The 27,169-nt window shown below is 39.2% G+C and overlaps 1 protein-coding gene and 1 long non-coding RNA gene across 4 annotated transcripts in view; one reads left to right on the top strand and one right to left on the bottom strand.

Moving 5' to 3' along the window:
* Mms22l (MMS22 like, DNA repair protein) overlaps positions 1-10,423 on the bottom strand; it is a 109,609-nt gene extending 99,186 nt beyond the window's left edge. For 2 of the 3 annotated variants that reach the window (XR_006020921.1, XM_038347631.1), the window contains exons 1-7: positions 10,241-10,423; positions 9,797-9,972; positions 8,904-9,029; positions 6,996-7,045; positions 3,505-3,592; positions 3,245-3,425; positions 323-413 (exon numbers count right to left, since the gene is read on the bottom strand). Coding sequence is in view for 2 of the 3 variants with exons in the window: in XM_038347631.1 (XP_038203559.1) it covers positions 323-413; positions 3,245-3,425; positions 3,505-3,592; positions 6,996-7,045; positions 8,904-9,029; positions 9,797-9,957 (697 nt within the window). In the remaining variant the exon portion in view is untranslated. Of the gene's footprint in view, positions 1-322; positions 414-3,244; positions 3,426-3,504; positions 3,593-6,995; positions 7,046-8,903; positions 9,030-9,796; positions 9,973-10,107 lie in introns of all 3 variants that reach the window. The other variant, XM_038347633.1, reaches the window with a different exon arrangement.
* Positions 10,424-10,609: 186 nt separating this feature from the next.
* LOC119826624 overlaps positions 10,610-27,169 on the top strand; it is a 294,645-nt gene continuing 278,085 nt past the window's right edge. The window contains exon 1 of the long non-coding RNA XR_005287455.1: positions 10,610-10,814. This is a non-coding gene — a long non-coding RNA (uncharacterized LOC119826624). The remainder of the gene's footprint in view (positions 10,815-27,169) is intronic.

The raw sequence follows: 27,169 nt of genomic DNA, 5'->3' as shown, positions 1-27,169 counted from the left end.
AGATCAAAGACTAAAAAATAAATTGATAGAGTGATTTCCACTTATCTGGGACATGATTGATGGACACTCTGGAAGAAAATGGGGGATAAATATTACCTATTTACTTTTAAAAAATGACATAAGTACTTTTAATTATTTTCTTTTGAACAGAGTCTCTCTTCATAGCACAGGCCAACCTAGTATTCATCATTCAATCCAAGCTGGCCTCATGAGCCTCACAAAAATTGGGATTACAGACTATATGCCATGGTATTCAGCTGGCTAATTTCATTTTAAAAAACAACAAAAATTAGGATTTTAACGGCAGAAACCATAAACTTACTCAATTTTTCACCCAGCATGTGAAGTATTTCCAACACCAGCCAATGGGTATCCAAGTAGAGATGTAATAAATGCCATGATGGCGGGAAGAGCTGTGAATGACATTATTAGTAGTAAAAATTTATACTTTACTAGGTGTTTTGTACTACCTCACAAAACTTCATCCACCCAAAGAACCAATTACCCATCCAAAGACTGGGAAAAATTTGTCATGATTAGAGACAAATTCTTTCACTGAGGAGCCTTGAAAGGATACATTTTTACTTGCTGGTTTAATACAGACACATTATAGAGATGGCTAAATAGGTTGGGACAGTACAGACCCCTTTCAACCAACCACTGTGTCTACTTAGTGGTAAGGCTCTAAAGGAATCTTAAGATGCAGTTTTTGCTTTAGAAATTAGCTAAGAAATATCCTTTAATGAAGTGAGTGCACAGGAACAATAAAATACAAAAATGAGAACTTCAGATCATCATGTCAACTATATGGTCAGTCTCATTAAGAAATGCAAGGTGACAAAGGTGAAGAATTTTCTCTCTCAATCCATGATTGAGCACTCAAACTCAATTCTATCAAACTCAAATGAAAAATTTTAGCTCTATGCTGTACTGGTTATCACTAGTGAACACTGAGTATCACTGTAAAACAATACAGTGACATTAACAAGCTCCACTGAACTCAGAATAAATGATGAAGGGTTTTCTCTATCAAATATACAAACACAAAAATGCTAGACTAATCGTGGCACAGGGAAAGATAACAAGTAGAAGGAACAGAAAAGAGATAAATAAAACATTTCAAATTAATGAGGAAACTGTAACACATTAAAAGTTATCACATCCACTTGCAGAAACTATTATCAGATTTACAATCTCCCTACATATTTTTTTAATTATCATGTATATGGATGTTTTGTTTGCATGTATATATATATGCACCATGTGCATGCCTAGTGAATGCAGAGACCAAAAGAGATCCCCTGGAACTGGAGTTACAGATGTTTCTGAGCCATCACATGGTTTCTGAAATCAAATCCAGTCTTCTGGAAAGAGCAGCCTCATGGATCTTAACCTCTGAGGCATCTCTTTAGCACCCTGCCTCCTACATAAAGCAAAAGAGATGAATTGTAGCCACAAATGTAAAAGTCAAAGTACTTTTAACAGCACAAATAGCATAAAATAATAAAAATATTTAGCACCTCCCCAACACACACACACACACACACACACACACACCCCAATCTGGAAAGTCTAATTAATTGATGATAAAGAAACAACGAGAAATAGAAGAAACTGTGATACAAAATATCTAATAACATCTCTAATGCAAATTTTTAAGATGCTCAAATGGAAATAGCTAAAATAATGCTTTTCACATGTAAGAAAGAAAGATGGCATACTGTACTATATATATATATAATATATGTGTGTGTGTGTGTGTGTGTATATATATTATCTTAAGTATTTTATTACAGGACAGTATTTTGGTATATATTTTATATTTTAAGATGTTCTCCTGCTTTAATATTTGTCTTCTAGACTTCAAATAAACAATTTTTCAAGATACCCAAACCAAAATGTCCACAAAAACTCAGATAAACACTCTTGCACACAAAGGCTTCTTTCTGCTAACGAACAAGTTATGCATGTTTATTCTCTTATACATTTGATGGATATCCAGAAAATACAAAACTCCAACTTAAGGAAACCAGAAAGGGAAACTACCCTCCAAAATCTACCCACATACCTTTATTAAGACAGAATTTATAAAAGCAGTAACTTACTTCCTTTCTATAGATTAAACATAATAACCTATAATTGTTTTAGAACTTATTACATATTGATCTCTGATCAAGCCAATATTTTCTTGTTCTTATTTATTAAAGTTCACCAAAATAAAAACTTTGACAAGTATTATGTTACTAAAAACTTACTGATATTAGTAAACTCAAATATAATAGGAGAGATTAAAAGTTCAGAGAATACCATAAATTATCATAATTTGTCATTTATGCTCCAATTTTCACATACAGAATTTGCTATTTACCTATGAGTTAAACTGTGCTATTAATACCATTTAAAAAAAAAATCAAACTTCAGAGTGTTTATCACTACTGGAAAAAAGAGGCATAGTTTAAAAAAACAACATTCCAACAAAGTTTGAGATATTGGAATACATAAATGTGGGTTTCAAAAGGCAAATTTTTTCCTTTTAAGTCTTGAGAGATTGAACCCAACACTGCATCTGATATTCTACCATTAAGCTGTGATATGATGTGAAAGAGTTTAATTCCATATGATGACTTTCCATATAACGACTTTTCTTTGAGGTAGGGTATAGTTGGTAGTGTGCTGTGCCAGCATAAAGACCCAGATTCAATTTCCAGCACTCCATGAACTGGGCATGATGGCTTCTGTGTGAAATCCCAACACTTGGGATAAAGGCAGAAGGATCAGAAGTCGAAGACATACTAAGGCCAGCCTCAGATTCCTAAAACACTGTCTTAAAACAAATAAATAAAAGACGTTTCCTTAAATTTTACTGGAATATATAAATGACATGGCATTTCCCAAACCTTTATTGATGAGAATGACAGAAATTTCAAAGAGGTTAATTTTTATTTGAAATTTCTAAGCATTTACACTTTCAAAAAGAGAACAGTTATTGATTCAGGGTAGTGTTTTAAGCACTTTAGACAAGCCAATCATTTAATTCTTGCCATAATTTCTGAAAGTAGTAATTCCACAAATGAAGAAACTAAGGTGAGGCACATGTATATATAGTAAAAAATACATAATTAACAAGACAGGAGATCAGAGTTTCATTTGATGCCATGCTTGTACCAATTCTTATTCTTGCATAATACTCTTTTTCTTGGGAGAGAAAAAATGTTGGATAATTTAAAAAACAAACTAATCGAACCTTAATCTGGTTTTGGTTTACAAATGCTCCCAGAGTAACACTGGGAAGCTCAGCTAGATGTCCAATATACAGAAGTACTCCACGAAGTTCATCAACCAGCACTGAAGGAAGCTGAGCTTCCAAAGCCTCATAGGGATGGAGAGGGAGATTGTGGTTCTCAGCATCTTGTATTTTCAGGCACCTAAAAAGGCATTAGATAGAATAAATATACAAGTTTGTGTAAATATACCCACAGATATCCATGCAGTAATAAAACCTACCTGAAGATGTAAACTTTAATGTAGTGGAGAAACGTTACACATTGCTGCCTAATACTGTCTGCTTTGGCGTGTAAGGTGGCTATCTTCCCTGAAAAGGAAACAGACACTATCAGTGATAGCCTAAACAACTGTCAGTGAATGGTGGCTAAATTTTTTACAGGTTTATCTTAATATCTAATCTATTAAGTCTTACTAAGTTTACAAGAAAGACACGTTGAAATAACACACTTTCTCTTGTCTCTCATATCACAAGAGAACCCACAACATATGCTTTACCTTCTTATATTTGCAAAATCTGCTTAAAACAAAAATTCTTAAGATTTCATTTTACTTCTAATTATGTGTCTGTGTATAGTGTAGGTACCCAGAGAGACCATCAGACACCCTTAATGCTAGAATGCCAGGTGGCTGTGAGCTGCCTGACATGAGTGAATGTTGGAGACGAAACTCAGTTCCTCTGCAAGAGTAATACCTGCTTAAGGACCCTTTCTCTGGCCCTTTGAATTATTTCTTGTTGTTCTCAAGTCAAAGTGCATACAATGTCACTATTTATATAATAAAATCAAAACTTGTTATAATTTATAAACCCAAATAACCTTTGAATAATTTTCTTAAATTCGCCTCCTGCCACCTTTTTCACTCAATTTGTTTAACATTCAGATCACCAAGAACTATATACATTGCTGCTACATGCAAAACACTGATAATCATCATAAAACATGAGGCAAAAACTAAACAAAGGCAGAGAAAAGAGGATGAAAATAAGAGTCAAAATTTTATCATCCATATTTAACATAAAACTTGTTTGAATTCAAATATGCAAAATGGCTACTACTTTAGCAAAACTGCAATTGGAAAGATTATGCTAATAGCTACATAAACTGTTCTTTGATATAATGTCCCCAATAAATAAAATGTTTTTGATTCTTGCTATAGTATAGATTTGGTTTGTTCCGCCAAAACTTAGACTGAGATTTAATTTCCACTGTGGTGGTGTTAGGAGTTAAGGGGCTTGAAGAGTTGACCAGTCATTAAGAAGGATGAATGACACCTCCTCACTATTACAGACCACATTTTTACTGGGACAATGATCTGCAGCAACAAGAGTTCACTACCCAGGTTTTGTCTCTTTTCAGGTGCCCATGAGGTCCATGTTGAGCCTTTATAATATGGAGTGTCAGATACAAGTTTGTCAGTCTCTAGAACCATACCTAAATAACCTCTTTTCTTTATAAAGTCTCATGTACTCTGTCACAGCAATACAAAACAAATTCTCATTTTCACAATTCTCCAGCCCTGAAAATATTATTCTCTAAAAATTGCTAAAACCTCTGCATCTGAGCAAGATGGAATAAAGAGTGCAGATGTTCTATATCTCCTATCTTAAAAACCAGAAACAACATAAAGTAAGTTTTCAGGTACTAGAATCATGGCAAACATTATATCCAAGAGAGATGGAACTTTATAATCCTAACAGCTTCCCATGATCAAGTAGTTTCTAAGCTACTATCAGAGGGATAACAACTACTACCCAGACAGAGTCCACTTAAGGAGTCAGCCAATCTCAATTAAAAAAATACATGTATTGGATAAAAGCGCGACAGAACAAAGAAAACATATAAGAAAGCATGGTAATTTCCAGGTCTCCTTAGTGCTACTGATTACTCACTGCTGTCACCTAATGAGTAGAGAAGAACACTGGAAACAACTCTACAAAGCACACACCAGTTACGACAGTTAAGTTCCTAATTAGCAGTAAAGGAAAACGTAAACCACCATACATCAGAAAGCTTTGCTAGGCTTCTTCCTAGGCTACTAGAAGCTACCTGTAGAAGCCCTCATAAAATGGAAAACAAACCTCAGAAAGACCTATGAAAATACAAATATTAAACAGCAAGCCAGAACAAAACAGTTAGCAAGATGAACACTAAAAATTCCTAGAAGCAAATATATAAAATCTACATATACCACAATATAACATCACTAGGTATTCAAAGAAACAGAAAATGTATCACAGAACCAGAATAAACACTAAGCAGTAAAAGCAGATCAATAAAAAACAATGATGGACAAATAAGCAGTCACCAAGGTTATAAGCAGTGATTATACATATACCTCATGTAACTGAGATGGATCAACTCTGACAAACTGAAAGCAAACCTAGGAACCTAAGTGACAGAACAAGAACTTCCCACACCAGGCAGTAAGTACTCTGCACGTCAGGCGGGAAATGATAATGCGACAATGATAATTTGTATTTACTACTAACATCCTATGAAAACAAAGACAAATCTGACAGTTAACAACTACCAGAAACAGCTAGGCCATGATTCTAAAAAATTTTTAAAAATTCATTAAAAACAAAAGTAAGAGGACTCTGTGGTTATGGTAAAGTGACAAGTCAAACCTTTATAATCATGTCTGAACACAGAAATAAAGCACTATGCACTCAAATGCCACAGACAACATCTTCATCTTCATGCTATTAATCCCACTTTAAATAGTGAGAGCCCTTCCCAACCTTCCTTCCTGTGTCTCATGTAACTGCCTTTGCTCCTTAACAGCATCCAATCCAGAATAAAGTACTATCACCCTTACATCTTACCCAAAATCAGCAAGACAATGCGTTGGGAAATTAATGAACCTATCTGACCAAAAATATGTTCCAGGTGTTCTCTGTTAGGCATTTGATGTACACTGAGAAACACTTAACATGCATAATGGCATTTAAACTTTACAAAAGCTCAATCAATAAGACAGAAATTGTTACATAAGAGACACACAATTAGCTGAGACTAGAACTTAAGTTGAACACAAAGTCAAGACTCCAAATATTACACCATACTAAAATTGTTGCAAGGAGAAGCAGCTGGCCTTCAATAAACACTGCCCTTCAATTTCTTCACAGCCGACCTATACCACTCCACTAAAATCAGCAACCCACCAAATGCCAAAGGAAAACGGAAGTAGAAAGCAGGAAGATGACCAAGAGTCCTAGGAGGTCTGTTACTTTTTATCTTGTATTTGTTTCCCATCCCAGCCCTCACCTCCAAAGGAATAGTTTTCTCAGAAAAGTTTAAGTTTTTTCAAGTCAGATTTACCTTAAATTCTACATAATTGAAAAAATATTATAAATCTCACCTTTAACAAAATTTAAATGTCATTCTCTTTCAGAATACCAAATACACTGTGGTTCTCAACCTTCCTAATGCTGTGACGCTTTAGCACAGTTCCTCATGTTGTGATGACTTTCAACCATAAAATTATTTCGTTGCTACTTCATAACTGCAATTTTTCCAGTTATGAATTATAATGTAAATATCTGATGTTCAGGACTCTGATAAGCGACCCCCAAAAGGGTGGAAACCTAAAGGTTGAGAGCCTCTGAAACACTTACTTCACGTTTTTATGAAACCCAGTTACACATCAGAGCTGCAATAGAAGTCAGTGAGTGGCATTCTTTTTTGTAATTAAGCACACATTAAACTTACCAAAATCACAGCTGACTTGTGCTAAGGATTCCAAGGTGAATAGCTGTTGCCTGATTTTAAAACGTGAAAGAGTAAATTTTAACATAATGTAAAGTACATAGCAATTACATGGATCAAATTTCTAACACTACCGGGTAGCTTCATTATCTTATAATTTACTTTGTGAATATTATTAAAAGCTTCCATAAAAGATTCTTCCTTTTTTGTTTGTTTGATTTGGGTTTTTGTTTGTTTGTTTGTTTTAGTTTTTCTTTTAAATTTGGTTTTGTTTTGGGGAATTGTAAAGGCAGAGGGTAGATTTGAGGAGATGGGGAGATAAGTGGAATGGGAATGCATGATGTGAAATTCACAAAGAATAAAAAATTTTTTAAAAAAGGTCAGTTTCAGACACTGTAAATTATTAAAGAAAACAAATCGCTATCTAAACTTACAAAAATATAGAAGATGGATCTCAATTATTATTTCAAAACTACAACTTCCATTTCTATCTTCAGGAAATTATAACAAACATTCTAGGGTTAAGTTTTAGGTTACATTGTATCACACAGCTATAAAATAGTTCAGAAAATAAAAAGGCTTATTGTCCTAGCCAACTTGATACAAGTTAGCTATCTGGGGAGAAGAACTTCCTTTGAGAAAATGCCTCTACCAGATTGTCTATAGGAAAGTCTGTAGAGCATTTTCTTGATTAAAGGTTCATATGATATGAGAGGTCCAGTTCACTGCGGATAGTGCCACCCCTGGGCAGGTAGTCCTTGGTGGTATAAGAAACCAGGTTGAACAAGCCATTGGAAGAAGTCAGAAAGCAGCATTTTTCTGTGGTCACTGCTTCATCCTACTACATTCAGGCTGCCTTGGCTTCCTCTCAGATTCTGCAAACTGTAAGCTAAATAAAACCTTTTTCTCCCCAAGTTGCTTCTGGTCACTGTCTTTAATCACAACTATATAAAAGCAAACTAAAATGATTACATAAATGAAAAATGTATATATAAAGCCATATGATGCCTCATTTTAATTCCTGATAGTAATCCCACGTCATCATTCCTACTTGCCTTCAAATGGTCTTGGATAAAGACCCATTCACTACAATGTGCAGATTTATAGAAAAATCACTCAGCTTGTTCTCTCACATAAGAAAGCTGGAGAGATGGCTCAAAGTTAAGAGCACTTGTCGCTCTCACAGAGGACATGCATTTTGTTCCCAGCACCTATGGTTGCAAACAACCATACATAATCCAATTCCATGGGGGATCCAATACTCTCTTAGGACTTCTGCAGACACCCAGCATGCATGTACACATGCAAAAAAGCAGGCAAAACATGATTTCTATTTTAATCTAAAAAGAAAAAAATTAAAAAAAAAAACAGATTCACTGACAGTTTTTTATGAGGGCTCACAAGATGTATTTCAAATCTTTAAATACATGTCTTCGAAACAAGGTGTCAAAAAACAAAGGCCAGGTGTGATGGCTCATGCCTGCAATTTCAACATGGATTAGGCCAGGAGTATTGCCATAAATTCCAGGCCAACCTAAGCTACTCACTGGTTACAGTTGAGACCCTGTCTTAAAAACAATGCCTGTACTATATGTGTTATATATAGAATATTATACATGCATATAAATATCTAATGCAAAAATAGCTCAGTGGCAGGATGCTTGATTAATATTTATAATAGCCTGGATTTGATCTCTAGCACACAGATGTATGTGCGCACATGCGCGCGCCCCCCCCCACACACACACAAAGATTCTGAACCCCAACATAAAAACTCTTTAAAACTATTATGTTAATAATGGTAAGATGAACAAGAGCATTTCCCCCATGTTTTTATAATCAGTATTGGGTGAAAACTCAGCAAAGTAAAACTAGACAGCATCTAGACTCTTAAAATAGACATACATGTACCTGAATAAATGAAAGAGCTCTCGACATGAATTTGTTAATGCTGTTTCGGTAACCCATTGGAAGCCAAATAGTTCTACTGTATCCTCTTCAAAATTAGTTGGTAATGGATCAAGATTTAAAATTAACCTGCAATGAAAATGCTGACTTAATCATTTGAATCTAGACTATACACAGCATGTACATCAGGAAGTGCTTGGGAATCTCCCACCTTAACAAGTGTTCAAATAGGTGAAAAGCAATGCGACTCAAAAGGTAAAGTCCAAAAAGATTCTGGGCAATATACACGGTGGTCCTAGGTCATAGCGTTTTACCTCTGAACAAGACGGTGGGTTTCTAAATCACCAAATATTCTGAATTATGACTGAAGAATGGCATTATAAAGTTATGCAATGTGCTTTAAAGAGGATATAATCATAACACCAGCAAAAATGGTTTCCTTCATTAATAAAATTGCTTTAGGAGACATTACCAAAATAATTCAAGATCAGCAGCTTTACTGCAATCAATTACAGTTATTCAACAGATGTAAGCTATGACTCCGGATGCAGATTGCTAGGACTGGAGAGAACTGGGGCAGCAAAACCAGCTGCGTCCTGCTTACAAACTCCTGAAAACTCGTAGACGGGTGCTGTCCTTAGAAGGAAATACCAATTTCAAAACTGGTATTCCAATTCCTAGGCTGCTCAGAAAGCAGTCTAAGTCCCTTAAATGTCGGTATTCAGCAACCCGCTACTACCAAGCAAGTTCTCCGAAAATATTCAAAAGTCAGCCAGGGCACACACATAGGCTGGAACCTTCTAGGTACTAGCTATCGAACAAGGCATGGTGGGCACCGAAGTTTAGACTTTAGAGACAATTAAACAACACGGGTGAAATCTGGCTCTTTTACCTACCGCTTAAGGGAGCCGGCAGCAAGATAGGACTCTCCGGAAAAACCTCTGCCTTCTCTGTTGTCAAAGGCACAAGAAAAGCAAGGGGGTTTGCACCATTCTGTCCCCAGCTCCAGCTCTAAGCTGTCCGTCAGGAAAGTCGACACGGCAGAACCGCCATCCATTATTCACATCATGCCCTGAAATGACATCAAGGTTGCATACAGTTATCGGGACGGCTCCGAAGAGAAACAGGAAGAAGCTGAAAGGCAAGGGGCGCCCTCGGGAACCCAAAACGTCCCCTTAGCACACGGGAGAAACAAACTTAAAAAAACCTGAAAAGGGAAAAGGTCCACAAGCATCCGGACGTCTTCCTGGGTCCCGACCCCAGACGTGAGAGCCGCCAAGGCTGCCAACGCGGTCCTCGCTCCCTGCCGGCTACAGGTGGGGGCTGAGACCCTCACGCACCTCAGCCGGGTTTCCGGGCGCTGCAGACGGCCCCGCGGTCTCCCTCCGCTCCAGCTCGGCGTTCAGAGGGAGCCACCCTACCGGAAAGACCCCGGGTCCAGCGCACGCTCCCGTCCCGGGGAACCGCAGGTAGGGATCCAGAATCAGGAACCTTCCCGGACCAAGCCGGAAGCAGGCGAAATTCCCGCCACGGCGGGCCCCGCCCCCGACACCGCCCTCTCGCGAGGTCTTCATCATCAAAACTAGTAGGACTGTCCGAGATCTCGCGAGAGCCTGTGGGTCCGGGCAGATACCGTAGTCCAGACTTTTTCTGTTTACCTTTGTGATTTCGGGAGGCGCGGTCTCCGTTCGGAAAGGTAGTTCTCGGTTTAGACCGAAGTGAGGCGGGTGTGAGAACAGCTGGAATCAGCTTCCAGCCAGGACAGCGCTACTCCCAGGAGGCTCGCACCTGCTCCTGCTGTTCCAGCCTCTTCCTTCCTGTGATGGAGGATACCTTCTGCTCACAAGTTGTGGCCCAGCCAGCAGAGCACGAGGGAGAAGAGAACCCTGTCTTCTGAGATACTGAATAAGTCAGGTTACGTTTCCCTTGGGCACAGCAACTTTTACCCCTTTTGCAATGCAGTTGAACGAAGTTACGGTTTTGTAAAATACATGGTCCATTCGTTTTCCTTATTAGTGTTCTTTAAAATTGACTCCAGGCTTTTCAGTGTAGCCAAGAGATAACTAACACATTGGAATATTACCATCTTGAGATGTAAGGCGGGAATTTTGAGTTCAAATGCAGCCAGTAAATCTGAATATCTAGTACGTCCTGTGTCCCCTTCATACAGAACCTGTCCTGACTCTTGTCTTAATATAGAACTTATTTTCTGACATTGGATGAAGTGAGGCAAAACACAGTATGAGTTTTATTCTCACCACAGGCTAGGGCTCTGGATGTTGTATTTGTGCAGCTCAGTTGTATGCTGAGGGTTGATGCTTTTTTACTGGTTGCTGTGTCATATATATAGCCTGTGACTTGACTAGTCTGCATCATGAAAGTCTTTTCCAAAATCATCTCAAAAATCTGTTGCCTGAGTATGAGACTATTGAGCATTAGCACTGTGGTTAGTACAATTTAGTTACCATATGACCAGTTTTCTTTCTCCAGTCAAGATCCAAATACACTGTTGTCTGTTGTGTTTGTTTAAATGTCTAATGTTAATCAACTTATGCGAATGCATTAAGCGGACTGGAAGTCTCCCTAAGTCTGTAAGGAGATTCGAATACATTAACAGACTTGAATGATTTTTGAATAGAGATTATTTTGTTCTTTCCAGTCCTACAAGGAAAAGCTGGAAGTTTAAAGACAACTCAAATCAGAAATTGAAAAAGACTCTAGATGATGGAATAATTTTTCATGCTTCTAGATTGGCAGAGTTAATATTGAGAAAACTGGCTACTCCACTAAAAACAATCTACAGATTCAGTGCAATCACCAGCAAAATTCAAACTGCACTTTTTTCAGACTTAGAAAAATAGAAAATTCATATGTAACACACACACACACACACACACACACACAGAGAGAGAGAGAGAGAGAGAGAGAGAGAGAGAGAGAGAGAAAACAGACCATAACCATAGGTTCCACACTGTCTATCCTCAAATCCTATCACAGAGCTACAGTGCAGACCACAGCATGGTACTGCTGTCAAAGTAGACATGTAGTCCATGGAAATAAATTAGAGCACTCATATAAACCAGAAGACTACAGATTATACTTCTTGTCAAAGGTGTAAAAAATGACACTAGGAAAAAGGGACTAGAGAGATGGCTCAGGGTTAAGAACACTTGCTTTTTAAAAAATTATTTCTTTTTTATAATTTTTTTGTTTTACATTTTATATACCAACCCCTGTTCCCTCTCTGTCTCCTCCTCTTATCCCCACTTCTCCCATACCAGCCCCCATCTACTCCTCATGGGGGTAAGGCCTCCTTGGGTAGTCAACAAAGTCAGGCCTACCAAGTTGACGCGGTATCAAGCCCCTGTCCCTATATCCCTGAGCAAAGTATCCCACCATATGAAATAAGCTTCAAATAACCAGTTCATGCACCTGGGATAAGTGCTGGTCCTATTGCCAGCCCTTGCCCCCTCCACAACAGATTAAGATGCATAACTGTCACCCACACTCAGAAGTCCTAGTTTGGTCCTATGCAGATTCCCAAGCTGTCAGTTCAGAGTCTGTGAGCTCCCATTAGCTTAGGTCTACTGTCTTTGTAGCTTTCTCAATCACAATCTTGACACCCCTTGCTGATATTATCCTTCCGCCCTTTCTTCAACTGAACTCCAGGACCTCAGCCTAGTCCTTGGCTGTGGATCACTGCATCTGCCTCCATCAGTTACTGGATGCAAGTTCTATGATGACAATTACGATAGTCAATAATCTGATTATAGAAGAAAGCTAGTTCAGACACCCTCTCCACTATTGCTAGGAGTCTTAGCTGGGGTTATCTGTGTGGATTCCTGGGAATTTCTTTAGCCCCAGGTTTCTCCCTAACCTTACAATTGCTGTGAAAGAATGCTCTTACACACTGTAAAGATTTGTCACTTTTATTAGTTTAATAAAATGATGAATGATCAGTAGCCAGGCAGGAAGTATAGGTGGGGCAACCAGAGTAGGAGAATTCTGGGAAGAAAAAAGACAAAGGTGCAGTCACTATCCAGAAGAAAAGGAAGCAAGATGAGAATGCCTTACTGAAAAAAGTTCCAAGACACATGTCTAAACATAGACAAGAATTATGGGTTAATTTAAGTTGTAAGAATTAGTTAATTAATAATAAGCCTGAGATAATGGACCAAACAGTATTGTGTTTCTTTGGGACTGAATGGCTGTGGGACCAGGCGGGACAGAAACTTCCATCTACAAATGGCACCCAAATGTTTGGCAATAATTTCCACATAAAACCGGAAAAAGTTTTTTAAAAGAGAGAGAAAGAGATTCTAGACAGACAAGAACAGTGTCAAGCACAGCTTCTTGGCAACTGTCTTTACTCCAGTAGGCTCTGTTTGCTGGTGTCAAGCAGAGGTGCAGCTCTTTAAGAAAGGCTTCCTGACTCAGTGCTAGCAGTAAAAACCACATGGCAGCTCTTTTAAAAGGCCCTACAACCAAACACTTACATGGTGTTTATGAGCACCTAGCAGCATGCTTCTTGGTGGTGGCATGGACCTAGAAACTCCACAGAGTTGTAACAATAAACATGGATTCTGCCTGTACCTCCACCATGAAGCTAGACTCTCAGGAAATCAAAGAATGGGTGAAGCTAGCTGCATCTTTAATCCTAGCTATTCCATTTAGCAGATTAAGGACACATGTGGTCAGAAAAAACTATAGATATACAGTAAAGACTAAGATTAAGACAAAAAACTCTAAACAATTTACAGTGTGCTTAAAAATATATGTAGGCTTGGGAGAGAAAAGGATAGAAAAAGTTCTTAAAAAGAAATACAGTTGTTGGGTGTTGTGGCAAATGCCTTTAATCCCAGAATTTGGGAGGTAGAGGCAGAGGAAGAGGATCTCTGTGAGTTTGTGGCCAGCCTGGTCTACAGATTGAGATCTAGGACAGCCAAAGATACACAGAGAAACACTGTCTCAAAAAACCAAAACTTAAAAATAAAAATAGAAGAAATTGAGTTTTAAAAAAGCCACGTAAAGATGGAAAATACAAGAGACTCTAGATACTGTATGTTGTTGTGTTGTCTTTGAATTGTTTAACTGCTGAGGAAAGAGAAGCAGCTGCTAAAAGGCATTTAATTATAAATGCTCCTGTATTAATTCAACCTATATATTCTGAACATGCTTTGACTTCAAATTTTAAGTCAAAAGATATGTTACTTTGGAAAAGATGTTTTGCATTTGTTAGGAAATGAGAGGCTATTGATTAATTCTGGATTAACAAAAGTAAGGTTTGATGAAAGAAGACCCCCTGAAAAATCTCCAATTGGAACAGATGAGCCAATGTTTCAGAGCACCTCTGTTGCAGTTTCCTCTGAGTTTTACATTCAGAACAGCTTCAAGACTGTTGGCTGAGATGATCCACCTTCATAAAATAACTCAGTCAGATCTTGACCAAAATTATAATTTTTGGGGGGACTCCCATAATATTATCAGTGCCCCCAATTAGCTTAGAAAACTATGCACACATTCCCCAAAAAAGTGGATTATGGATATTTGTCTTTGTGTAGAGTGTTGGTTACAAGTTGTTATGGATAATGGTCAGGAAGAAAGGTAAACAAAGGAGATTAGATTCAGAGTTCTTGCTTTGAAAAGAATAAAAGGGGAAATGCTGCGAGACAATGCTCAAACACTATAAAGATTTGGTACTCGTATTGGTTTTAATAAAACACTGATTGGTCAGTAGCCAAGCAGGAAGTATAGTGACCAGACTAGGAGAATTCTGGGAAGAGGAAAGGCAGAGATGCAGTCACCATCCAGAAGGTGATGAGAGACCACAAGTGTTATACAGTGAATCTACAGCTGGCAGATCTATTATACAAATCCATGGGAGTGTGTGTACATACCATATGGAGAAGCCAACTTTTAGAGCTTTGGGAACACCTGCATTTTGGATCGTCACTGTCAATTCTATAGAAATCTTGTGAAATCATGACGTTTCTCCCTTCCCTAATATTACAGCAGTGCATGAATCAGTCATTGAGATTATTTCTTCCTGTATAAGCAACTCTATACCTTTCTCCATGTCACGGAGCCCTGGTGTGAAAGCATTCACTCAGCCAAACCTTTGTTCTCGTAGTTAAATTTACATAAGCTAGTCCCCCACAACTATTCTTATTGATAGGATTCATTGACAAGAAAGGAGCCCTGAGCAGGAGACACTGAGCAGAAAGACAGCATGTCTTCTCTTACTGGTAAACAGGTATAGGTGGCCCTTAATTCTACAGCAGCAGACTTAGTAAGGTATAATCTACTGGCCTTTTACTCTATCCTAACAAGCAATTAATATTCTGTATTTACCCTTCACCTTGGTTTCAGTTAACATAAGGTCATAGCCCAGGATATTAACTGTTTATTTCTTTATTAACCTGTTTGCCGAGAAGAATGAAAGACAAAGATGTCCATCACACTGACAAGCCACAGGGATACTGTCAGTGTCCCGAGGGAACAAGAAAACTGCCGAGGAGAACATGTTGGAGGTTCTCCACAGGACAACTCATCCTGAAGCAGAATGAGGAGCATGGGTCAAGAGCATCTTGTACTACATCTCCTTTTACAAGGCAAATATGGGAACAGTCACCATTATCCTGGGCACAAGGGTGCTTGCTGTCTGTACTTGTGAAGCTTCAGCTCCTTTACTGCATGAATGTCACTCAGCTGAGAAACTTGAGCCTGGACCTTGGTTCTTCCTTCTTTTTTCATTCATGCCATTTCTCTTAATCATTTGCTGCTGCTTATAAGTACAATAGAGCCAGTTTTCAAACACAGTCAGACCCACAGGCTGGAAAATATTAAGAGTCTTTGAGCACTATCCTGTTGGCACCTGAGAGATCATTGCTTTCAATTATCCAGAGATCTGAATCAGCCCAGAAGAGCTTGCCAAGCTTGCTAACAAGTGCCAAAGCAATTGTTTTACTTAAGCCACTGAAATTAAGTATTTATGTCAAAAATTGAAAGAAGAAGGCCTTTTAAATAAACAGGTGTTCCCAGTAACTGTGGAGGACATGCCACACCAGGAAAATTTAAAAATCCAGAGTCTTCTGTGAAAGACCATACTGTTCTAAATGATGGCATAAACATGAAGGATAAGTCAGTGTGATCAAACTGGATTCTCTGAATGTGGCTGACAATGGGCGCTGACTGAGAAGCCAATGATAATTGCACTGGGATCTGTCTCTACTGCATGTACTAACTTTTTAGGATCCTAGTCTGTTTTGATGCACACCTTCCTAGGCCACGATGGATGGGGGAGGGCCTTGGACTTCCTACAGGGCAGGGTACCCTGCGCTCTCTTAGGACTGGAGGGGGAGGAGGGAGGGGAAGTTGGGGAGTGGGAGGGAAATAGGAGGAGGGGAGGAAGTGGAAATTTTAAATGGTATTATTTATAGGTGGAATTTTTAATAAAAAAAGAAAAAATTCAAATAGGAAATAAAAACTGTATATTCTGGCAAACTTCTATAAATGATTAAAGACCAAAGCTAAGAATGCATATAAATGGCATTGTGGTTGGTGGCTTGATAGACACAGGTGTGGATGTGAGTATTATTACTCCAGAGTCTTGGCATCCAAATTGGCCTCTTCAAGAGGCAGATGTTCAATTACTAGGAATTAGAACCATATCTCAAGTTAAACAAAGCAAGAGATAGGTTGACTCCATTGGGCCAGAAGGTCAAAGAGGGATGCTGAGGCCATATGTACCTAATATTGCAATAAATGTATGGGGCTGTGACCTGCTACAGCAATGGAATGCCCAGATTAACATTCCTGCCGTCCAGAAACTCATGATTCTGAGAAGGATATAATAAGATACTATGAACAAAGGTCACCAGCTATTCAGGCTGTACAAGAACATAAAGCAACTAGCAAACCATTAGAGGTACCAGCAGCCCTACCTTTAAAATGGTTACCTGAGACACCAGTATGGGTTAAGCAATGGCCTCTAGCTGAAGATAAGTTGCAGGCTTTAGAACAACTGATACAAGAGCAACTAGATGCTCACCATATTGAAGAATCAACCAGCCCTTAAAATCTCCTGTATTTGTTGAAAAAAAAAAAAAAAAAAAAAAAAAAAAAAGAGAGAGAGAATGGTGATAGACCTAAGAGCTGTCAATAAGGGCCCTCTACAGTCTGGAATTCCTTTGCCCTCCCTATTACCAAAAGGATGGCCTCTTATAGTTATTGATTTGAAAGATTGTTTCTCCACTATACCTTTACAAGAAAAGGATAGGGAAAAATATGCCTTCACAGTGCCTACTTATAATAATTCTCAGCCTACTAGGAGATATCAATGGACTATCCTCCCATAGGGAATGCTCAATTGCCCCACATTGTGGCAATACTTTGTAAGTCAACCTTTGGAAATAATAAGTAAGCAGTTTCCTAAGTCTATAATTTAACATTACATGAATGACCTTTTGCTATCTGATTCAAACATGGATACTTAAGAAAGAATGTTTGAAGAAGTAATGAAAGTTTTGCCAAAATGGGGATTACAATTTGATCCTGAAAAAATAGAGAGGAGATTTTGTCAATTACCTAGGTTATAAAAGAGGTTTGCAGAAAATTAGGACACAAAAGGTACAAATTAGGAGAGTCCGGTTACAGACTCTTAATGAATTTCAAAGATTGTTAGGAGACATTTCCAGTCTACAACTGGGTGTTGGGATAACACCTGATCTAATAATTTATTTAAGCAAAACCTTAGATGGTGAAAAAGATTTGAATAGTCCCAGAGAATTACCAGCTGAAGCAGAAAAGGAATTGACAATTGTTGAGGAAAAATTACAGGAGGCACATGTGGATAGGGTGAATCCAAATCTTAGTTGTATTCTAGTCATTTTGCCTTCCAGAATTTCTCCTACAGGAATTTTAATTCCAAGGGATTATATTGTTTTAGAATGGATCTTTTTACCACATAAACCAAGTAAAAAATTAAAAACTTATGTGGAAAAAGTCTATGAATTAATTATAAAAGGTAAATTGAGACTTTGCCAATTAGCAGGTATAGAACCAGCAGAAATTACAGTGCCTTTCACTACTGATGAAATAAAAAAGTTATGATCCAATGAACCATGGCAAAAGCTTGTGCTAATTTTTTTGGAGAAATTAATAGCAACCATCCCAAAAGTGATAGACTTAACCTTATAAAGAGAACTTCTTGGATTCTTCCCCAAATTGTATGTGATGCTCCAATAACTGGAGCCCATATTTTATACTGATGCAAATAAATCAGGGAAGGCAGGTTACAAATCAGAAGAATTAAGTAAGGTGGAACAAAGCCCTTATAATTCTGTCCAGAAGGCCAATTCTATGCTATTTTTATGGTACTAAGGGATTTTAAAGAACCTCTCAATATATTTACTGATTCGCAATATGCAGAGTTATCTTGCATATTGAAACTGCTGAATGAAGACCCTAAGAGAGACATACATAGATCTAATCTACATGGGAAGTAGAAAAAGACAAGATCTCCTGAGTAATTTGGGAGCATCGGGACCTTGGGAGAAGTTAGAATATATAGCTCTATAAAAACAATTTTAAAAAAAGAGAAAACAAATACAAATGTAGAGTTAGATATAGAAATACTGCATTCCTCTGGCCCACTACAGGGAAATGGCCATGCACCAAACTAGAAATTCCATGAATATTCTTTCACCAAGTGAGTTTCGGGCTACAATTTTGTTTTTGAATTCTCTCTCTCTCTCTCTTTCTCTCTCTCTCTCTCTCTCTCTCTCTCTCTCTCTCTCTCTCTCTCTCTCTCTTTCTCTCTCTCTCTCGGCTTTATCTTTTTGTCTTATTGAAGTCTACAATGATCTTGCTTCTGTACTTTGCCTCTCTAGGAGATTTTTCTATGTTTTCCTCTTCTCTGAGACTTCTACTGAGGGAACACTGGCATCAGATGATACCCCAACCAGCAGACAAACAGGAAAAGAGGCCACAAATAAACAAGATGGATTACTTCTGGTTTTTTTCAGGCAGTAGAAAGACTTGGCAGACTTCTTTTTCCTGAAAGGACCCCCTTCCAAATGACCTGCCTAAATATGTCCTAGGAAGTACTTAGACAGGTGCTGTAAGCCCATCACTACACTATTATTTGTTTAAGCTGAGCGATTTAGAAAAAGGGGGAAAGAGACCTATCTCAGTTCACCACCACTTACAACTTCTGTCCCTCTAAAGAAAATAGATTTTGGTATATGAATCTTCTCCTCACTTCTGAGATGTCTGTGTCTTTGTGCGTTCTGTGTGTGTGCTTCTTTGTTTTGAATAATGATGGAGGAGTGTCTATGTGTTACTTTCATTGGTTAATAAAGAAACTGCCTTGGCCCCTTTAATAGGACAGAAAATTAGGTAGGTGGAGTAGACAGAACAGAATTCTGGAAGAGAGAAGGCGGACGCTTCAGGCAGTCGCCATAGGTTCTCCTCTCTGAGATGGACACAGGTTAAGATCTCTCCTGGTAAGCGACCACCTCATGGTGCTACACGGATTACTAAATATGGGTTAAAGGAAGATGTGAGAATTAACCAATAAGAGGCTGAAACTAATGGGCTAGGCAGTGTTTAAACGAATACAGTTTCCATGTAATTATTTCGGGTGTAAAGCTAGCCGGGTGGCAGGACGCAGCCCCGCCACTCCATCTACAGAATAAAATGTATTTACTTGTTGCAACTGTGATTATGTCCTGCCTGGAACTACCTGGTCCTCACCATATTTGTAAAGGAAATCATTGGAAGAATTCATGCTGGCAAGAATCAATTGAGTCCCTAGTCATTTTCCCTAGAAGACCTAGGGCCTCCCATTCTGGATCCCTTTATGCCCATCAATCTGGAAGATTCCTGCGCAGTTTTGATTATAGATGACCATAAGGTGAAACTCATGATTGACTGGGGTATGGTTTTCAGCACTGTCCTTCTCACCTGGTCCCAGATCTCAAAAACCATAATCACCTGGGGCCTATTGGCACAGCTCCTAAGATACCTATCTGTTCATGGGGAGAGTTGCACTTCTGTCATTCTATTTTAATTGTTCTCCATATTCTAATCCCACTTCTTATCTAATATCAAAAACAAATTGCTTCTCTCTTCAAGGAAACACTATTGCTTGCCTCTAAAATACAGAGCAATATCAAGGCCTCATATGGAAACAAGACAGGGGGCTAAAATACCTACTTCTATGGTCATGCATCTTAAGGATCCTACTTCCCATATCAAAGCTATATACCCTAAAGACTTAAAATAGAAAAGATCTTTATAATTCAAGGACTAAAGAAGCTAGAATTATTGATTGTCTGTTCTATTCCATATAATACTATCATCCTTAGTTTTAGCAATGCCCTAACACATGGAGATTAGTCTAAGGCCTCTGTCTGATCAATAATTGACTCCATCCAGTAGTACTTAATCCTTATACTCTCCCCATGTAGACTCTCACTAATATGACTTCAGTGCTAAATGTTAAGGATGCTTTCTTTTGTTTCTATTCTACCTCAACAGTAAGCTTCTTTGGCTTTTGAAGCTCCCAACTTAAGAGAAAGACAAACCACTTGGACTGTCTTCCAAAGATTGTTTAAAACAATCCTGATTTATTTGACATAGTCTTTTCCAAGATTTGATAGAGCAGATTCATCTGGAGAACACTCTAATTCAATGTATAGTAATCACCTGTTATGTGGGCCAAGAGAAGAAAGTATTTCCTGAACAAAGAATCCCCCAGTTTCCTGGCTCATGGGGGCTAAAAAAGTGTCTTGGGGGAAAATCTCACTTTGGCCTTTTCTTGTCAAAAGAGACCAGAGCTTCATGGCCCACATTGGTATGAACTATTTTGGCTTTCCTGTTCCCTAAATCCCTCAAACAGATATTGTATAATTTGAACCAGTTCATAAGGTATCTTCCATAACCTATGGGATATTTTGCTGGCTAATTTTATGTCAACTTGACACAAGCTGGAATCTTCAGAAAGGAAGGAGACTCAGTTGGGAAAATGTCTCCATAAGGCAAGCCTATGGAGAATTTTCTTTTTTTGGCATTTTATGATATTTATTTTTATTGAAAATAGATTTTTAAAATTAATTATTTTTAAAAAGAAAACAAACTATCTTTTTTCATTATACATACCAATCCAAGTTCCCACTCCCTTCCCTCCTCCCATTCCCTCCTATCCCACCCCCATCCAATCCTCAGAGAGGGTAAGGCACATTACCTTGTGTAAGGTTCAAGGACCTCCCCATTATATCTAGCCTGGGCAAGGTATCCATCCAAAGAGGAGAGGTTCCCAAAAAGCCAGTATATGCAGTAAGGATTGATGTGGGATTCCCTTCTGTATGCTGTGAATACTATTGGTTAATCAAGAAACTGCCTTGGCCTGTTGATAGGACAGAGTAGAACTAGGCAGTGAAAACTAAACTGGATGCTGGGAGAAAGGAGGTGGACTCCGGGAGAAGCTATGTAGCCCCACCAATGACAAATGCCAGAACTTTACCTGGTAAGTCATAGCCTCATGGCAATACACAGAATAATGGAATGGAGATGGGTTAATTTAAGATACGAGTTAACCAGAAATATGCTAGAGTCATTGGTCAAACAGTGTTTTAAATACTATAGTTTCTGTGTGATTATTTTGGGTCTGAGCTGAAACAAACAAGTGGCCTCCTACTATAAGGGATAAATACTGGCCAGTGCCATGCCTCCTCAGTCTGCCCCAGCCATGCAACTGTCAACCACATTCAGAGGGAGTAGTTTGGTCCTATGCTTGTTCTCTCCCAGTCCAGCTGGAGTTGATGAGCTCCCATTAACTCAGGTAGACTGTTTCAGTGGGTATCCCTATCATGGTCTTGACCTCCTTGCTCACATTCTCATTCCTCCCATTCTTCTACTGGACTTTGGTAGCTCAGTCCAGTGCTCTGATGCAGGTCTCTGCCTATGTTTCCATCGGTTGCTGGATGAAGGTTCTATGGTGATATATAAGGTATTCATCAGTCTGACTACAGGGCAAGTTAAGATTGGGCCCCCTCTCCTCTATTGCTTAGGGTCTTAGCTGGGGTCATCCTTGTGGATTCTTGGAAATTTCTCTAGAGTCAGGTTTCTTTCTAACCTTATAATGGCTCCCACAATCAAGATATCTCTTTCCTTACTCTCATCTTTGTCCTTCCTCCTACTCGACTTACCCATTCCCTCAAGTTCTTCTTCCCCCTTCCCCTTTGCTCCTTCTTTTTCCCTTCCGCCCTCCCTTCACCATTATCCTGTCTTTCTCTGTGTCAGTTCAAATGCTAAGACTAGACAAGTGGATCCATAGTTGTGACAATGTCTGGACTGCTGTTACTGCTCCTATAAAATTGAAATGGGCTCTCCTCAAACTACAGACCCCGGCTGTACTTGAGAGCAGCTGGAGGACAATGAACTGTTTTTCAAACACCAACATTCTGGGCTCTGACAAGTTCAAGTCCACCCAATAGAACCATCCTATTGAGACACTATTTCTCTTCCAGTTCCTGCCTGTTGGTTATCATGTTGGCACAGCACAGCCATTTCTTTCAGTGAGTTCTGGGAGGACCCTTTTTACTCAGTTCTCCCACCCCACAAGGAACATGCTGGTGAACATGCTGAACATGCTGATCATAGTATAAGTTCACTGACTCAGGTTCTAGTGGGACATGCAATTGGGATACCAGTTCCTTGTGAGGGACACCAGCAACTTTAACACTTCACTCATTATTTTAGGAGAATGGTTGGGGCCCTTGTTCTGAGGTGTAGAAAGGGGTCTCTGGACTTTTACAAAGGAGAAACCTTCTCAGGAATACTCTCATATTTTGACTCAGACCCCAACAAGGTACGTCTGTTAAGTCCCTTCCTGACTGATACCTATTTAAAGGACCAAAGCCATCAATGTTACTGTCAATATGATGTGCTTCTGTCTAGAACTGGATAACTGATTATAAGGCTTATGACTAGTCAGGAATATTTATGTGTAAAGGTCATGAGTCCTATCAGATGTATAAGGTACGTTGCAACATAAAACACTGTTCCAAGATCTCTTTGTCCTGCACTTGTAGAATACTCATGGAGTTCCCTGATAATTCAGTTGCTAGGAGTGACGTGATGGACTCAGGCCTCCCAAGACAAACTTAGTCTTGCAGGACAGATTTGGTTGATTTTTAGAAGCAACCTTGCCTTGTGTGCCAGACAAATTTGGGGACCCCTATGGCACACCCAAAGTTTCACTTATCTGGAACATGTTTCTGCTACCCTTATCCTTCAATGGGTTATTTCAAGATTCTGGATGCATCACTTTAAATCCAAAGAATGACACTTTTTTTTTCTCATGGTTTATTTTTTTTTATATTTAAAAATTTCCATCTTCTTCCCTCCTCCTCCCCTCCCCCTTCCCTCCCCTCCTTCTCCCCCTTCCCTCCCCTCCCCTCCACCCATACCTCCCCTCCCTCCCTCTCAAGGCCAAGGAGCCATCAGGGTTCCCCACTCTATGCTAAGACCAAGGTCCTCCCAACTCCCCCCAGGTCCAGGAAGGTGATCGACCAAGCTGAGAAGGCTCCCACAGAGCCCGTCCATGCAGAAGAATCAGAGCCCAGCGCCATTGTCCTTTGCTTCTCAGTCAGCCCCCGCTATTGGCCACATTCAGAGAGACGGGTTTGGTCGCATGATCCATCAGTCCCATTCCAACTGGAGTTGGTGATCTCCCATTAGTTCTGTCCCACCGTCTCCATGAGTGAACGCACCCCTCTCGTTCCTGACTTTCTCCCTCATGTTCTCGCTCCTTCTGCTCCTCATCAGGACCTTGGGAGCTCAGTCCAGTGCTCCAATGTGGGGCTCAGTCATCTTCCCCATCTGTCGCCAGCTGGAGGTTCCCTCACGGTCCTGACTTTCTTTCTCATGTTCTCTCTCCTTCTGCTCCTCATCAGGACCTTGGGAGCTCAGTCCGGTGCTCCAATGTGGGGCTCTGTCATTTTCTTCATCTATCGTCAGGTGGAGGTTCTATGGTGATATGCAAGAAATTCATCAGTATGGCTATAGGAACTGGCCTTTTCAGGCTCCCTCTCCTCAGCTGCCCAAGGAACTAACTGGGGGCGTCTCCCTGGAAACCTGGGAACCCCTCTAGTCTCTTGACAACCCTCAGGTAGCTCCTTAAATTAAGATATATGCTTCCCTGCTCCCATATCAACCCTTCCTATATCCCAAGCACCCCATTCCTCCGAGCTCCCCCCGTTCTCCCCTTCACACTTTTCTCTCCCCATCTTCCCTTGGCCCAGTCTTGCCCAACCCTCAAGTTCCCAATTTTGCCTGGCGATCGTGTGTACTTCCAATATCTAGGAGGATTACTATATCTTTTTTGGGGAGTTCACCTTCTTATTATCTTCTCAAGGATCCCAAGAATGACACTTTTATAATGAGTATAAAGGTAACACACGCTGGGAAGATGTTTAAAATGAGGTTATGTAATTGGGGACTACTCTTTTGTTCCTGGATGTCCTGACCTGAATAATCACACAGAAGCTATATTAATACAACACTTTGTCCAAAGGCTTAGGCATCTTTTTAGCTAGCTCTTGTCTCTTTAATTAACCCATTTTTATTAATCTGTGTATCACAATGAGGCTGTGTCTTACCAGTAGGTTCTGGCAGCATCTTTCTCCTTCAGCAGCTACATGGTGTTTCCCTGACTCCACCTACTATCACTCTATATCTCTGTTCAGATTTCCCACCTGCCTTTGTTCTGCTAAACCATTGACTGAAACAACTTTATTTATCAACCAATAAAAGCAACACATATACAGAAGGGCATCCAACATCATCTCCACTTTTTCTGTCTAATTAAAAAGGAAGGTTTTAACTTTAACATAGTAAAATTACATATAGCAAAACAGGTATCAAACAAGAGTTGCAGTTACAATATTTAGTCTATTTGTATAAGGCAAAAATTAAAGAAAATATTCTATCATCTATCTTATTTTTGAGAGTTTAAAGGTTAGTATCTAATTCATCTTTTATCATAACTAAGAAAATCAATGATTATAGCTAACTGTCTTCAACTCTTCAAAGACCCCAGAAGGATACAATATTACCTAAGTAAACAGGAAGTAAATTGTAGAAAACTTTCAAAACTCTAAAATTGACAGAGACATCTTGCTGCCTGTACAGTCACCCAAAGTTCTATAATGTTGGGGCATCCATCTCAGCCTACAGGCCCATAGTATCCAGCATACTTTTCCATGAAGCAGAAAATTTGAGAGACTGTTTAGCCTATATTGTCAGTCACTATATTGTCAGTCCTGCAAAATGTCTGGAAATTTATTCTGTGAAGCAGGAACCCTGAAGAATCATTCAATCTTTTGGAAAGTTCAGCAGTCATTTTCCGATGGGTCCTTCATGCCCAATATATACAGTATACCATCAATCAGTCTAGTCAAGAGTAGTTTCTTGTCCAAATGGCTGGCCTTGTCACATTGAGTCAAATTCCATAATGAGTTTCTTCAATGTTCATCAGTCTCTCCAAAGTAATTGGTGCTGCCAGAACCAGACATGCCTCACTGTTGAGAAAAATCTAAGTTCTTAAAGCTTTTAAATGTCATATTCTTTAGGTCTTTGAAGTGTTCAAGATTATCTAATTGAAATATATTTCTATATATCTAGATGATGTGGGATGTCCTTCTGTATATGTGTTGCTTTTATTGGATAATGAATAAAGCTGTTTCAGCCAATAGCTTAGCAGATAAAGACAGGTGGGAAATCTGAACAGAGATATATAGACAGTAGGCAGAGTCAGAGAGATGCCATGTAGCTGTTGAAGGAGAAAGACACTGCCAGAAACTTACCTGTAGCCCACAGCCTGTAGTGATACATAAATTAATAGAAATGGGTTAATTTAAAATGTTAGAATTAGTTGATAAGAAGCCTGAGCTAATAGGACAAACAGTGTTGTAATTAATATAGTTTCTGTATGGTTATTTGGGCAGGGTGGCTAGCAACAGAAGAGCAGTCTCCATTTACATAATGGCATCAATGAGGGTCAACTATATCCACATAAAACCCGAGAGAGCTTGGGAAGGAATTCTAGACCAAAAAGAGCAGAGTTAAGCATGGCTTATTGGTAGCATTTTCTGAGGTGGGCTCTGCTTGCTAGAGGCAAGCGAAGGTATGATTCCTTTAAGAGAAGACTTCCTGACTCAGCATTAGCAGCAAAAACTGTGCGGCTTCTTTAAGAAACAGCAGCTTCCTGGTTCCTCCTTGCAGCATGAACTCTGACTCTTTTGGGAGGTCCTGCACTTAAGTGGGGTTTCTGAGCAGCATGCTACTAGTTGCTTAATGGTGACATGGACCCGCTGCATCCCTGGAGCTGGGGTGGTGAGCATGCTTGCAGAGGCAGTGAACATGCCTCTGCCATATTGGACAGGGCATAGCCAACAGGCAGGGCTGTGGAGTTGGTCCTAGTCATGCCTACTTAGCATTTAGATAAAAAGGTGCTCCTGGTCAGAAAATAATTATAAATACACAATAAAGAGAGATTCAGACAAAATAAACCCTGTCTCAAAAAAACTAAAAAAAAAAAAAACTGAACTAAACTTACACATATTCTTGTTTACATACAGGCTAATTTGAATTAAAACCTTTCAGGGGGTACTTTATCATGCAAAGGCCTCCACAATACATATATCTAAAGGTGGCACAGAAACATACACACTGACAACAAAAGTATCAAATCATAGGGGCACACTCACTGATATGCCAACAGAAAGAATGACAGTTTAAAAATTACATGAACCAACAAGTAGGCAGCACTTACTGGTTTCTGCATCAGCTCTTGCCTCCAGGTTCCCTGTTTGAGTTCCTCTCTTGACTTTCTTTTATGAAGAACAGTGGTATGGAAGTATAAGCAAAATAAGCTCCTTCATGCCCAAGTTGTTTTTAGTCATGTTTTCTCACCGTAACATGAGAACCATAAGTAAAACATGTAACCTTGTAAACAGAGGCTGCTTATTAATTTTCCAGCTGCCCAGACCCAAATAATCACACAGAAACTATATTGATTACAACATTGTTTGGCCTATTAGCTCAGGCTTCTTATTGGCTAACTCTTACACCTTAAAATAACCCATTTCTATTAATCTCTGTATCACCATGAGTCTGTGGCCTACTAGTAAGGTTCCAGCAGCATCTTTCTCTTTTGGCAGCTACATGGCATTTCTCTGACTCCACCTATTCTCTCTCTCTCT

Source organism: Arvicola amphibius, chromosome 11, assembly GCF_903992535.2.
Source record: "Arvicola amphibius chromosome 11, mArvAmp1.2, whole genome shotgun sequence".
In the NCBI taxonomy this organism is placed as follows: Eukaryota; Metazoa; Chordata; class Mammalia; order Rodentia; family Cricetidae; genus Arvicola; species Arvicola amphibius.
Note: the sequence above shows the minus strand (reverse complement) of the source record. Positions and strands in the feature narration are given on the sequence as shown.